The 15,567-nt window shown below is 43.0% G+C and overlaps 1 protein-coding gene across 5 annotated transcripts in view; it reads left to right on the forward strand.

The window, feature by feature from the left end:
- The first annotated feature begins 1,056 nt into the window (after positions 1-1,056).
- The window catches only part of GRIA4 (glutamate ionotropic receptor AMPA type subunit 4), a 402,801-nt gene continuing 388,290 nt past the window's right edge, over positions 1,057-15,567 (forward strand). For all 5 annotated transcript variants that reach the window (XM_033949867.1, XM_033949862.1, XM_033949863.1 and 2 more), the window contains exons 1-2: positions 1,057-1,527; positions 2,618-2,776. In XM_033949867.1, the coding sequence (XP_033805758.1) occupies positions 1,440-1,527; positions 2,618-2,776 (247 nt within the window). In that variant the 5' untranslated portion in view covers positions 1,057-1,439. The remainder of the gene's footprint in view (positions 1,528-2,617; positions 2,777-15,567) is intronic.

Genomic DNA, 15,567 nt, shown 5'->3' on the forward strand with positions numbered 1-15,567 from the left:
TGAAATCCTCTTTGCATATTTCCTGTTTCGAAAGAGATGTCTCCGGCCAGGTTTTCTACGGTCGCTTCTGCATCTGACCCTGACTAGCAAGAACTTAATAGCAGGGTCAGTACCTGCCATCTAATCTTTTTTAGAGGTCACTCTGCCCATAAAACACAAGTAGTTAGGGAAAATAAAACTTACAACCATACCCCGTTAAATCAGGTACCTCCATGTATTGGGCAAATAGTGAAAAAGGTGATTATTTTGATTGAGATGAAATGCATTTGATCCACCAATAAACTATTAGAGCTCCAGCCAGTTTAGAGCTACAGAAGATTAAAGGGGGGGGGGGGGGGGGAGGAGGGAGGGATGCATCTTGACATTGTTTGTATTTAAATGAGCGAATGCCCTTTTCATGCTGCTTTGGTGTTCATACCTTGCCTCTTCCTCAGAAGTACAACTCGAGAACCATAATAATGCTTTCTGGTTAGCATTCTTTCTTCATCCTACCAGTCCCAATGCGTCTGGAACAGCAATCCTATCCGAACCCTCTGCAACTTCTCTTCTCCGGAGGGGGGGTGGGGGGGGGAAGAGATTGTGCACTATATCTGCCTTCTCCCAACCTGTTAGGATGTAGTGGAGCCTCTTCCTCAATTAGCTGCTGCAGGGCTGGACGAGCAGCCCCCGATGGGGGAGGGGGAGGGGTCGATGAAGTGAGCTGGTCTAGAGAGACAGGAGGTTCGATTTGGAGAGTTTGAGGCGCTTGACCTTGACTGACCCGCGCTCCCTCTCTTAGGCTCAATCGAATCGCTTTAGCGGGGTGGGGGGGGGGGGGGGGGGGGGGGGGGGGGGGGGGAGGGTTTTTTCTTTTTTTTTTTTTTTTGCTGCAGTGACTTTCTCCACGTTTTTGTGCTGCAGCTGTGCTGCTGATAGTAAAAAAAAAAAAATCAAAGAGCTGGTGACAGAGATCTTCATTGACTCTAGCAGGGGCTAAGCCCGGCTGCTCAGCCTAAACCTAGGAATTTGTATTTCCTTAAGCCGGGATCAATCTCTTTGAGCAAGTGCTGTGGAAAAAAAAACCCGGAGAGACAGCGCGCGCGCGTTTGTGTGTGTGTAAGAGAGAGAGCGCGTATGTGTCTGCTCGTGTTTATAGGAGAGAGAGAGAGATAGCGCATGTCTCATCTCTCGGTGCAGCCACTAGACGCTCCCACGACTGCCACCTCCACCATCTTTACATGTGCAAAAATTTCCAGCCGGACAGAAACCTCTCCCAGGGCTAGGGAGACTGCGGGAAAAAAAAAACACACAAAAAAACAACCAACCATGCTCAGGACGGATTGCTAGAAATCCAGATCTCCCTTTCTTTGCTGTAGTGCCGTGGTTGTGGTTCTGGATCTGGATGCCTCTCGTCAGCGTCTAAGAAAAAAAGGAGAACGTGGGAAAAAAAGAAAAAGAAGATGAGGATTTTTTGCAGGCAGATGGTCTTGGTATTTTCTGGCTTATGGGGACTAGCAATGGGAGCTTTTCCTAGCAGTGTACAAATAGGTAAGCTTGTGTGTGTGTGTGTGTCTGAAGCGCAGAATGAACCGGGGGGGGGGGGAGGGGGTGGAATAAAATAAAAAAAATAAATTGCAAACGATTGTAAAAATAAGCCCTTGTGGACTGGCGTGATTTTAAAGTCAGCTGCCAGCCAGAAACTGGAGGTGCATGGGGCTGTGTCAGAATAAGTTGACAGAACTGCACTAGCCTTCTCTGGTTGCCGCAGTTTTAAGCGGGGTTTTCCCCCCCTTTTCTGTTTTGTGGACTGATGTCAAGTTCGACTAATTCTGCTTTTGCCTCTGGCCGCTGCGGAAAAAGATGCTACTACAGAGAACAAGGTGTGGGATGCAAAGCAGCTCTTCCCCCCTCCACCCCCCCCCCTCCCACCTTCCTTCTAGTACCAAGCAGATCTAGTCCTGAAAGTTGCTATGTGCATGTTCCTGCTTTGCTGAAACCCTTTTGCAGGCATTTTTTTTTTCTGAGGGGGGGGGGGGGGTTAGGGTTTTGCTGGCTAGAGCTTAGATACAGATATGATGATGATAATTATTATTGTTGTTTGCTGTGCTCTGTCTCTCCTGTGTGGGATGCTGCTATTGAATTCCTTCCAGCTCAGTACGGTACTGCTTCATTCATCATGCAGGATTCCCCCCCCCCCAAAAAAAAAAAAAAAAAAAAATAAAAAGATAGCTAATGAGTGAGCTAACTCTGCCTTCCATGTGTACTGAGGGGCTGCTGCAGTTGTTCGGGGCTGGGGCTCAGAAAGTTCGTTAAATCTTCTTTGCATTCTTCCCCCTCCCCCCCCCCCCCCCCCACCATTTAAATAGAGCAGGCTCTGTCCAAGGCAGCTTCTGCATCTGATCCTGACTAGTGAATTTAATAGGTGCAATCAAATTTTTCTAAAGGTCACTGTGATCATAAAACACACTAGCAAGGGGGGAAATTAAAGCTTCAAACAGTAAAGCACGTACCTCCATGTATTGGGCAGGGGCCAGTGTTACTTTGATTTGAGATCCATTATCTGAAATTTGTATAGAATGAAATGAGTGAACACCTTTTTTCCTGCTGATTTTTTTTGTTTGTTTGTTTGTTTGTGTAGGTGGTCTCTTCATCAGAAATACAGATCAGGAATATACCGCTTTCCGGTTAGCAATCTTTCTTCATAATACCAGCCCCAATGCATCTGAAGCTCCTTTTAATTTGGTTCCGCATGTGGACAACATTGAAACAGCCAACAGCTTTGCTGTGACAAATGCCTGTAAGTAACCGTGCAACTTGTGAGGAGTTCTCAATTAATGACAGTCAAATTGAGCTGAAAACATAAAATACAGTTGACCTTCTCTTTGTAGGTGGTCTGGGGGGGAAAAAAAAAAAAAAAGACCTTAGCAAAACTGTTTTCATTGTGCGCTAACTGAATGTGACGTTCACTTGGTCATGTCAAGGTGATAATCCCACTTGATCCCATCGAAAGTGTTCTTTCCAGTTTCTTCTTCTAGGATGTGACAACCAAAAAGTTTCTGTGGACCGTCACCAGTCAACATAGACTTTCTTATTTGTACCTGTTATTATGCAACCTGCTTTTTTTTTTTATCTGCTAGCTGTGAAGATAAGCGCTTGGTCCAGTAATTGTATGAAACGGTGCACTGAAGCCGCGATGGGTAGAATAATTCATAGGACAGGAGTGATGATGCAATTGATCTGATGATGTCACTAGAGCTGCCCAGGCTGTTCTGCTCTTAGAATTGTGGGGATGTAAATGTCTCTTATCATTGCATAATGCATACATTCAGTGGACGTATTGCCATATAGTGGTGCAAATGCGAGTTAGGTGTGTGATTTACTAGGTTTCACAAAACACCCCAACTGGAACAATTATTCAATGTAGGGATAATTAAAAAGGTGTCCTTGCTATATATGTCATGATGCAGCATTTTTTATGCTAAGCTCCTATTTCTTTCATTTCAAGTAGTTGTTTTATGCCAAAGCCGAAAAGCAAATATATATGTCACAGCTGGTTCAAAGATTTTTTTTTTTTAACATCTCTGTTTTATGCATGAAGCCGGAAAAAGGTTGCGTTTGCATTTTTATTTGCCGTAATCATTTAACAGGCCTCAGAAGATGCACGGTGTTCACGTTGTGTGTCAGGAATGATTTATTTGTATAGCAGCCCAATGGTTAACGCATCGCTGGAGATTTTGAAATCGCAGTCAGCTTCTTTTAGCAGAGTATAGGTTTCGGGTGCAGTAAGTTTTGCTTTCTGTGCTTTTGGTTCAAGTGTCTGGGGCTCCTTTTATAAAGCTGCGCTGCCGATTATCGGCATGCAGAGTGCAAAGACGCCCATTCAGTTCCCGTGGGATTCTTCGCATTCAGCCCACGATAATCAGCAGCTCCACTTTACAAAAGGAGCCTTGAGACCTGTTGTCAGCCTAGGAGAGGATGTTAGTGAATTTTGTTTGACTTTTATATTGTTATACTATATATTGAATTGATTGCATTTGGATTAGGGTAAAAGTCCCAATCATTTTATTTGATAGTACAGTATTCTTTTTAGACTGTTTATTCTCTGCCAAGAACTCGATGGCAACGTGGATTTTAAATGTCAAAATTAAATTAAATTTCCCCCCTTTTATAAAACCATAGGGCTCCTTTTATGAAGGCGCGCTAGCATTTTAACGCGTGTAATGGCACGTGCTAAACCGCTGGCCGCGCTAGCCGCTACTGCCTCATCTTAAGCAGGCGGTAGTTTTCGGCCAGCGCGGGGGTTAGCGCGTGATGAAAAGTCATGCGCGTTAAACCCGCTAGTGTGGCTTCGTAAAAGGAGCCCATAGTGCGTATTTTAGCGCCGGCCATAGTGGTAACATCTCCGATGCTCGTATGAGCGTTGGAGCTGTTCCTGCTGCGGCTGGCACAAAACACTGCGCTATGGTTTTGTAAAAGGGAGGGGGGGGGTTAATTTACACAATTTAATTTTGTGCGAGAAATTCTATTGCAAATCCATCTCCTATAGGTTTTACGTGCATTTAATTACAGGGAGATGCGGGTTGATTTCAGTAGTTGTTTTTTTTCTCAATTAATCACCTTAAAGTTGAGTTTCCTATATCTCAATATTGGAAATCAGGGATCAATGTATCATTTGATGTTTATAAAATTAAGACCCTCTTTAAGGTGCACTAACCGATTAGTGCGCGCTAATCGATTTAGTGCACGCTAAACGCTAAAGTGTGCATGCTAGTCTATGGACGGTTTAGCGTGTGCTAATTTGATTAGCGTGCGCTAATCGGTTAGCGCACCTTAGTAAAAGAGGGGGTAAGTGGGGAATTCATCAAGAGGCGCTGATTTAGCATATGCTCTACAGTACACAGTAAGTTAGGTGGCAGTAGGAGCCCTGCCGTTGCCTAACTTGTGATAAACGCATGGATAAACTGCAATTGACCGCGTCGATAAATGGTGCGGTAATTAACCGCATCGTTTAACACCAGTTAAAATCAAATTTAAAAAATGTAGGCTCTTGCAAGCGCCTACAAACGAAGGTGTCCCCCTCCCATCCACAGAGATGGCTACCAGTGCCTACGTCTAAAGTAGGCATGGTTTATGCCAGAAGTAGATGTAGGCGCTGGTAGGTGCCTCCATGGACACGATTCTCATCAAAAGTAGGTGCCAGAAACGTAGGCCTGTAAAACCCTGGCCTGCATTCCCGGTACCTACTTCCAACATGGCTGTGATTCTCTAAATGGCGCCATCGTGTGATTAACACGCAATCGGTGTCGCTTTTCTAAGGGGAGGGCACATAGAGAATCTGGCCATGTGTTCCTACGGGCATCTAAGGGCTCCTTTTATCAAGCCGCGCTAGTGGTTTAATGCGCGTAATACCACGCGCTAAACTGCCCCCGCGCTAGCCACTAACGCCTCCCTCGAGCAGGCGTTAGTTTTTAGGCCAGAGTGGGAGTTAACGCATGATGAAACGTCATGCGCATTAATCCCGCTAGCGCGGCTTGATAAAAGGAGCCCTAAATGTGTAACATGCTAATTGTTAGCACCCTTGATGAATTTCTCCCTAATTATGCTTACACCTGTCTTAGTTCTCAGCCCATCCAACCCACTTCCTATTTTTACAGATTTTTTTTTAGGATTGTTTGTTTGTTTTCTTATGTTCTTTTATAATTTATGTATGTAATTCAAGTAAACCGTTTAGTTTTAAACGGTATTGAAATATTTTAAATAAATAAATCCTTGATTGAACCATATCCACGCCATTCTCTTCATGGTTAGGCTGAGAACTTTTCAGCGCCCCATCGTATTGGGGGGGGAGGGGGTGCAAATGTTAAACAATTCAGTTAAATCATTTTGTAATGAAATCATAACAAAACACAAGGATTCAGTTATTCAGTAAAACCAATGCCTGCCAATTAGCTATGGTGTTTTCTCTCCCATGAGTCTTAAATCTTTACTGAATCCATTGATTAGTGGTGAGCATTAATAAAGAAAAAAAAAAAACTTTTAAATATATTTCGTAAAGTAGATAGCTTGCCACGAAGTAAAAGCCTATCCAGCTATGTTTCATTAAGTTGTGTTTTGATTTTCAGATTATGATGCAGTCAGAAATGAGAATGGTACTGTGAAATTAATTAATTTTCATTGTAAAGCATCCAGCTTTGTGATAAAGAATGGAACTGAAAAGGAAAACCAGATATTTTCCAGAAAATACAACACTTTTATATTCTCTTTTAAAATGGGCCCACTGTCATATAATCTAGTGCAGGAGTAGGGAACTCCCATTCTCGAGAGCTGTATTCCAGTCGGGGTTTCAGGATTTCCCCAATGAATATGCATTGAAAGCAGTGCATGCAAATAGATCTCATGCAGATTCATTGGGGAAATCCTGAAAACCCAACTGGAATATGGCTCTCGAGGACCGGAGTTCTCTACCTCTGCTCTAGAAGCCAACACACTTCCCCCTCCCTCTTTTACTAAACCAGGGGTAGGGAACTCCAGTCCTCAAGAGCCGTATTCCAGTCAGGTTTTCAGGATTTCCCCAATGAATATGCATTGAAAGCAGTGCATGCAAATAGATCTCATGCAGATTCAATGGGGAAATTCTGAAAACCTGACTGGAATATGGCTCTCGAGGACCGGAGTTCTCTACCTCTGATCTAGTGGGACATGTAGCACCAGGAAAACTGTGAAGCACATTCCCCCTTTTTTCCCTAAGGCATGCTAGCTGATTTAGCACACGCTAATAATTAGTGTACGCTAAATGCCAACGCACCCATTATATTCTATGGATGCGTTAGTGTTTAGCGCGCACTACATCGGCTAGCGCGCCTTAGGGGTCCTTTTACAAAGGCACGGTAGCGGTTTAATGCGCGGAATACCGCGCGTTAAACCACCTGCCGTGCTAGTACCTAACACCTCCATTGACGAGGCGTTAGGATTTTAGGCTGCCACGGGGGTTAGCTCGTGATGAAATGTCCGACGCGCTAACCCCCTTAGCGTGCCTTGATAAAAGGAGCCCTTAGTAAAAGGACCCCAATGTTATGTGTGTTTCCATCATTGCTCTACATTTAGGGCTCCTTTTATCAAGGCGCGTTACGGGGGTTAACGCGTCGGACATTTCTTCACGCACTAACCCCTGTGGCAAGCCAAAACACTAACGCCTCGTCAATGGAGGTGTTAGCGACTAGCACAGCAGGCGGTTTAACGCGCGGTATTCCATGCATTAAACCCCTACCGCACCTTGATAAAAGGAGCCCCTTAATCATCTCATCATTTCTAGTGCAAAAACTAATATTTTTCACCCCTGGGCACATCTTCCGCCAAAAAAAAAAAAAAAGAATTCACCCACCAAGTTCAAAATCTGATAGCTTTTAAAAAAAATAAATTGAATTAAGATACAGTGGTAACTTGGATTACGAGCATAATCCGTTCCAGGAGCATGCTCGTAATCCAAAATGCTCGTTTATCAAAGCGAGTTTCCCCATAGGAAATAATGGAAACTCGCTTTGATAGGTTCTCCCCCTTTACCCCCCGAGGCCAGCAGCACTGCACCCCCCCCCCCACGAGAACCGGCATTGCTCCCCCCCGAAGGCCCCCCCCACGAACCGGCACCCCCCCGCTGCGACCTAAGGTCCCCCCAACCCACCCGAACCCTCTTCTTACTTTGCTGTAGCCTCCGCAGCAGCACCGGCACCAGCATGTCCTGTGTGTGGTGCCTGTGCCTGAAGATCTTCCGGTTCGCGGGGGGGGGGGGGGGCGCTCGCAAATCGAAGCGCGCTCGGTTTCCGAGGCGCCGATTTTGCAAATGTTTTGCTCGTCTTGCAAAACACGCGCAAACCGGTGCACTCGTAAACCGAGGTACCACTGTATTTCAAATTTTCTAGGAGGTCAATCAAGTGAGTCAGAGGTGAGAAACATTTCTGGCGCATTCATTTACTTGACTTCTCCTTAATTGCTTTATCGCAAGAGTAGACTCAGGCCCTCTTTTACTAAGGTGTGCTAACCGATTAGCACGTGCTAATCAATTTAGCGTGCGCTAAACCCTCATGCGTGCATGTTAGTCTATGGATGCGTTAGCATTTAGCAATTAGCATTTAGCTAATTCGATTAGCGCGCGCTTAATCGGTAGCACACCTTAGTAAAAGAGGGGGGGTCAGTCAGCGGGGGGGCCCTCTTTTCCAGTGATATGCTCCATAGACACCAAATGGGAACAAGATTTTTGATAATGGGCTTGAGGGATTATCTTTCCTTACAAAAAGGAAAAAAAACAATGTCAGTACCTTCTAACAATGTACCACGAACATCTTAAACTCTTTTTTTAAACTCTTTGCCTCTCGACACACTCTGGAGTCCTTTAACTAAGCTGCATTAAACACTAGTGCATGCTTACCATAGCTTGAAGAGCTGCCGTATCACACAGTAATTTTACACTTGGGCCCTCTTTTACTAAGGTGAGCTAACTGATTAGCGCACGCTAATAAATTTAGCGTGCACTAAACGCTAACACCTGCTAAACACTAATGTGTACATGTTAGTCTATGGATGTGTTAACGTTTAGTGCGCGCTAATCGGTTAGCGCACCTTAGTAAGCGAGGAGGTTGGTGTGTGCACATTACACACCTACCCCCCTCTTTTACAAAGGTGCGCTAAGCTTTTTAGCACGCGCTAAACATGCGCTAAACGCTAACACGTGCATGTTATCCTATGGACGCGTTAGCGGTTAGCGCAAGCGTTGATTTAGTGCACGCTAAATCCGCGCTAAAACACTTAGCGCGCCTTTGTAAAAGAGGGCCTTAGGCCCTCTTTTACTAAGCCGTGGTTGAGGTTTCTACCATAGCCCAGAGCGCTAAATGCTCTGACGCTGCTCTGACACCCATAAGAATTCTATAAGCATCAGAGCAGCGTTGGCGCATTTAGCGCTCTAGGTCAAGTAGAAACATCTACTGTGTCTTAGTAAAAGGGGCGGGTATTTTTTTTCATGAATGGGGTTTGTCTGAGGATAGAGTGTGGATGTTTCTAAGCCAGTCAGTTAGCACATTAGCTGATTAGTGAGTCCTTATCTACAAAATAGGTGGTGGTTAGGCTCACACCCTAATCTTTTTTAATAGTCATGTGCTAATGGCAACATTAGCGCTTGGCCATTAATGGTGGAAATTGGAAATTGTCCATATTCTGGAAGAAATGGCCTTAGTACACAGGAAACAAGAAAAGGAGCAGAGTGTGTCTGGTCTTCAAAACCCTTCTTTATTGGTAGCAATTAAAATACGTGCAAACTCTGAAAATCTCACATAAATATGGTGGATAATAATTTCAAATCATGGACTCAACACGGCCCGCGTTTCGGCTATAGTGCCTGCATCAGGAGTCCTGTAACATACAATAATATAAAAGGCCACATGACATAAATAACACAACATGAAGATGTCACATTTTAACTGTAAATGAATAAAGTAAAATGAAATTAAATGAAAAGTGAGTGTTATTTATGTCATGTGGCCTTTTATATTATTGTATGTTACAGGACTCTTGATGCAGGCACTATCGCCGAAACACGGGCCGTGTTGAGTCCATGATTTGAAATTATTATCCACCATATTTATGTGAGATTTTCAGAGTTTGCACGTATTTTAATTGCTACCAATAAAGAAGGGTTTTGAAGACCAGGCACACTCTGCTCCTTTTCTTGTTTCTTGCTGCTGCGTGTGCAGAGGGGACCGTCTCCTTCGAGGTTGCTTAGTGCGCAGGAAACAGCTGCATAAAGGTGCACTAAGGCCACTATTTCCTGCAGTTTTTGTATCCATAATATATATATTTTTATTTCTAGCACCAGAAACAATCCTTTATGTAAGAGTACATTTGTTCATCAAACTCTATTTATTTTGCCAAAATATCCTCCTCTTTTATGAACGCATAGCGCGGGTTTTAGCGGTGGTAAATGCTCCGACGCTCTTAGGAACTCTGTGAGCGTCAGAGCAGTTACCACCGCTGCTGGCGCTAAAACCCGCGCTATGCGTTGGTAAAAAGAGGGGGCCATATGATTCAAAGTTATAATCAAATTATAATTCACCTTTTTAAAATGCTCTTATAGGTTGCACAGGGTATTTTGCAGTAAAGCAAGAGCAGGCTGACTGATGAATTAATGAACATACTGCAGGGCCTTTAAGCTACATTTGAGCAAGAATCCTGTAAAATTCAATTGTCTGGTAGCTGGAAGACACTGTCTGCCATGTGCTTGAATCTGCTTGGCTCCCAAACCACAGATGTATGCAATTTTCTATTTATCTAAAAACAGAAAATCAGCACTTGTAAGTGTTAGACTATTCCACATAAATTAGTAAAATTCTGGGTAAAACTGAGGCCCTCTTTTTCAAAGGCGCACTAAGCGTTTTAGCGTGGATTTAGCACATGCTAAATCAACACGTGCGCTAACCGCTAATGCTAGCGTTTAGCGTGCGCTAAAAAGCTTAGCGCACCTTTGTAAAAGAGGGTGTACGTTTTGTGAACCTGAGTGTTTTGTAGACCACTTGCTGCTTGAATATTTGACCTCTGAACTTTCTGAACTACAGTAAATAGTCATGCCAAGTCAGCCATAAAGATCATAAACGTGATTGGCTATCTTCATTACAATTTTTAGATTGTAAACAATTTTTATTTACAGAAAAAAACCGGCAGAATCGGAGAAAACAATAAATTATAGAAAACAATGAACATGGGCAAAAGATCCGCATAACAAAGACATATATCATGACAAAGACATGTGTCAGTTACAACCACCCACAAACCCTGACCCCCCATCCCCCTGTTCCCCCCTTCCCCCAAGTCTCATCCATCATCTCTCCACTCCCCCAAAATGAAGAGGAATGCAAGGGCATGAATAAGAAAAAACACAGACCAAATTCCCCCAGGGTCCAGACTCTGATGACCTCAGGGAACACAAATGAACAAGGCATCCCCTCCAAAAACAGTCCTCCCCAACCCATTCCCCCACCCCCCCTCAGAGCAGAGAGATGCAGGGATCCAGAACCGGCCAGGAGAGTGCACCATTAAGCTAGGGTATTAAGAATAAGGCTGCGCCCCCTAGGGGACAAGGAACGTAAATAAGGGTCCCAAAGAAGCAAAAAGCACCGACGACGTGAGAACCCCCCCCAACTCACACTCTTCCCAAAGAATTAACGCATGGAGATGAGCTCTTTAATTCACCGTAGTGGTCAATTGCAAAACTGCAGCATTTAGTTTAATATGATTTGCTAGAAAGAATGGTATTATTCAGATTATATTTATCGTGTGCACAAGAGTCCACCAAAAGATATGTACAGTAAGAGAATATTTTTGTTTGTCTTCTGCACTTATGCTTCTTGAACCACTGTGGGAAGTTTTTAAACCCCGTATAATTTTTACTTAAGAGTGTATATTTGATGGTTTGTTTGTTTTTTCTTTTCATAGATACAAAAAGAAAGAAAAAAAAAATGTTGACATTTGTGTTAGAAAGCAGGCTTCTGCTGCTGAGAGCCGGGCTATTCTGGCAGGCTGACTCAGCTGTGGTTCAATAAAACTGACCTTTTAGTGTCAGCTTTTTGAGTCTGCTTTATTTTTTTGTATTGTAAAAAGTGGTCAGAGATGACATTTTGCTGAGCTCAAATTGGGGGATTCTGTAGCACCTGCTTTGAACAATATTCAATGGCACTTTAAACTGAAAATACTCAGCTGTGATTTATCAGTTTGGGTGGAGCTATTCAAATTATTCCCCACCCACCCTTTTTTTTTTTTTTTTTTACAAAACTGCGCAAGAGAATTTTAGCGCTGGCCGATACACTGAATGCTCTGCGTTGCTCTGACACTCAAAGGAACTGTGACTGTTGGATAGGCGCAGAACGTTCAGCGCGCCGACCGGCACTAAAAACCTCTTGCGCGGTTTTGTAAGTGGGGGTAATGTGAGATCATTTTGCATTACAGGGCATTTGTATTTTAAATATGAAATTGAAAGATCAAAATCTTTGGATGCATTTATGAGATGTGTCTTTACAAATACCCTTTTTGGTTTCTAATTAATAAAGTGTTTAAAGTCTTTTACTAATGTGTGATAAGCAGTTAGGGCTGGATTCCATAAATGGTGCCAAAAATGGGCACCAGGAATGATTGCCCCCCCCCCCCTCCCCACACAAACATTTTATCAAGTCACATTAGAGTATTTTATCGCTTGCCGTTGCGGTAAAAGCTCTGACACTCATAGGAATTCTATCAAACCTTGCACAACTTGATGAAAGGAGGCCTTAATTAGTAAATTGGTTTCAATTATGAGCTTTAACAAGCTGATAATTGATAAAAATAATAATTAATTGGGAGATAGGTTCCTATTTTCTTAGGTGTGATTCTACAAAAGATAGCTACCTATCGCATGGCCTAACAGTGCCCAACACAAAAGTAGGCGTGTGTAGGGGTGAAGCAAGACGTAGGCGCTGCTAGGCGTGATTCTCTAAAGGACTTGGGCACTTATAATCTAGGCCTTTAAAACCCTTTATTACAGGTGCCTAGATTTTAAGGTAGGTGCTGCTGAGCACAATTCTGTAATGGGTGCTTAAGTGTGGTTGACATGCAATGGATGGCCAACTTTATGCGTCTATCTTTTTTCGGCGACAGTTACGGAATCTGTCTCTAAGTGCAATTCTATAAAGAGTGCACATCCTTTATAAAATTGCCCTTAGGCCCGGATTCTTTTGACAGCGCCAAAATCGGCTGGTATCTTCATAAATGGTGTCGGTCGCTTGTCAGCCATGCTTCGGCGCCATTAACTGAATTGTGGCTAGCAGCGCCTAACCCCCTCTTTTACAAAAGTGCGCTTAGCTTTTTAGCGTGCGCTAAACGTGCTAAATGCTAATGCATGCGTGTTATCCTATAGACGCATTAGTGGTTAGCGCACGCGTTGATTTAGCGCACGCTCAATCCACGCTAAAACACTTTAGTGCGCCTTTGTAAAAGAGGGCCTAAGTAAAACTTAAGCATCAGTAATGTAAGCCAGGGTTTTAAAGGCCTACATTAGCGGTGCCTACATTTTTGGGAGAATTTAGGCCTAGTGACGTCTGAGATCATCTCCGTCCCTAACCATGCCTACTCTGACCATCTGGACACCATGCTCTAGATGTGATTACAGAGCCTATTTTTTTGTTAATGAGTTTTTAATTGGTTTTAAATGGCAGGGTCAATTATCAAAGGCAAAAAACTGCAGTGGTGATGTACAAGATACCAAGGGCTCCTTTTATCAAGGCGCGCTACGGGGGTTAGCGCGTCGGACATTTCATCATGTGCTAACCCCTGCGGCAGCCTAAAATCCTAACACCTCATCAATGGAGGCATTAGGTACTAGCGCGGCAGGCGGTTTAAAGTGCGGTATTCCGCGTGTTAAATCGCTACCGCGCCTTTGTAAAAGGACCTCCCAAGTCTTTAATTGAACGATCATAAAAAATAGTCTTTAATAAACAATCATAAAAAATAAATAGTAAATATAATCATATAACAGTTTGTATCCAAAAGGATTGATGAACCCGGACCCTTTTGACACGGTCCATGTTTCGAAGAAACACTCCTTCTGGGTTCATCAATCCTTTTGGATACTAACTGTTATATGCTTATATTTACTATTTATTTTTTATGATTGTTTATTAAAGACTATTTTTTATGATCGTTCAATTAAAGACTTGTCCCCTCTTCTACTAAACCACGCTGGCAGTTTTAGTGCGGGTTGCCGTGCTGAATGGCCCGCGCTGATCCCGACGCTTATAGAGTTTAGTAGAAGAGGCCTTTGGTATCTTGTACATCACCACGGCAGTTTTTGTCTTTGTTTCTCTACTCGATATTTCACTGCAGTTCAGTTGGATTTTTTTGTTTGGTATGGTCAGTTATCATCCACCATATAATGTGCTGGGAATATAATGATATTTATATAATATTTATATAAAAATATAAATAAATATAAATATATTCTACTAATGTGTTTTGTGGCAGTGGCGTACCTAGCATATGTGACACCCGGGGCCCATCATTTTTTGACACCCCCTCCCCCATCTGTATGAAAAGCATGATTTTTAGTAACAATCCACACGTCGCACAAGAGTGTACTTTGGAAAAGGCAGTGAGCAGTAGAACAACAATACACCCACTGTAAAACTAAACAAGCCAGACTAGTACAGATTGAGCCTGCACAGTCAATGATAATAATAATAATAATTTTATTCTTATATACCGCCAAAGCTGTGGTAGTTTGAGGCGGTTTACAACAAAGTAGAGCTGGACAGTCAGCAAATATAGGTACTTTATGACAGTTTTTTCCTTCCCTTTCCTATTGTTTTTAACCTCAATTGTTTTTTCTCATATTAATCAGATTGTATTTCTTTCCTTGCCTTTCCTTGTGTTTGTATTATTATGTCTAAGTAGATTTAGTCCCTTTGTTAGTTGTGTTTGTTTCCCCTAACTCTGTAATTTTTATCGATTTGTACATCGCTTAGAATTTGGAATAGGCGATTAATCAAATTTTATAATAAACTTGAAACTTGAAATTTACAATGTAAGATCATCAAATGCAGGAGAGCATGCTACAGAGGTGAGGCAAGAGAGATCTGGGGAACAATTCGGTTGGAGATGGAGAGGTAGGGCTTAAGACAGGGGTGTCCAATGTCGGTCCTCGAGGGCCGCAGTCCAGTCGGGTTTTCAGGATTTCCCCAATGAATATGCATGAGATCTATTTGCATGCACTGCTTTCAATGCATATTCATTGGGGAAATCCTGAAAACCCGACTGGATTGCGGCCCTCGAGGACCGACATTGGACACCCCTGGCTTAAGAGGACTTGGTTACAAATTGGTTGAACAAGTTTGTTTTTACAAGTTTTCTGAAACTTCTGTAGGAAGAGGAGTGCGTGATAATGTTACCCAACCAATCATTCAGTTGACCTGCTTGGAAGGCAAGTGTTCTGTTCAGGTATCTTTTGTAACGGCAGGCCTTTAGTATTGGGTGGTAGAATGGATGGACTCTGCATGTGGGTCTGGATGGACATTCTAGGTTGAAGTGGGGAACCAAGTACATGGGAGCCGAACCTAGAATGGATTTGAAACGGAAACAGGTAAACTTGAATATTATTCTCGCTTCAAGGGGCAGCCAGTGGAGTTCTTGGTAGAAGGGAGTTAGGTGTTCCCAGTTTTTTAACCTAAAGATCAATCGGATTGCCGAGTTTTGAATGATTCGGAGTCTTCAAGTGATTCTTTTGAAAGTTCCTAGATAAATGATGTTACAGTAGTCGAGTGAGCTTAGAATGGAGGATAATAGTGAACCATGTCTTTTATATCCACAGAACACGGAAAACACCTTTGTCCTTCTCCAGTATGGAATATGTAATCACCAGCTACCCCCACCTCCATTTTACAAAACTGTAGCGCGGTTTTTAGCATCGGTCACGGTAACAACAGCTTCATCACTTATACCCTCTCTTTTCCTAAGGTGCGCTAACCGATTAGCGCGCACTAAATACTAAACTTGCATGCTAATCGGTTAGCGCACCTTAGAAAA

Source organism: Geotrypetes seraphini, chromosome 6 (genome assembly GCF_902459505.1).
Source record: "Geotrypetes seraphini chromosome 6, aGeoSer1.1, whole genome shotgun sequence".
Classification (NCBI taxonomy): Eukaryota; Metazoa; Chordata; class Amphibia; order Gymnophiona; family Dermophiidae; genus Geotrypetes; species Geotrypetes seraphini.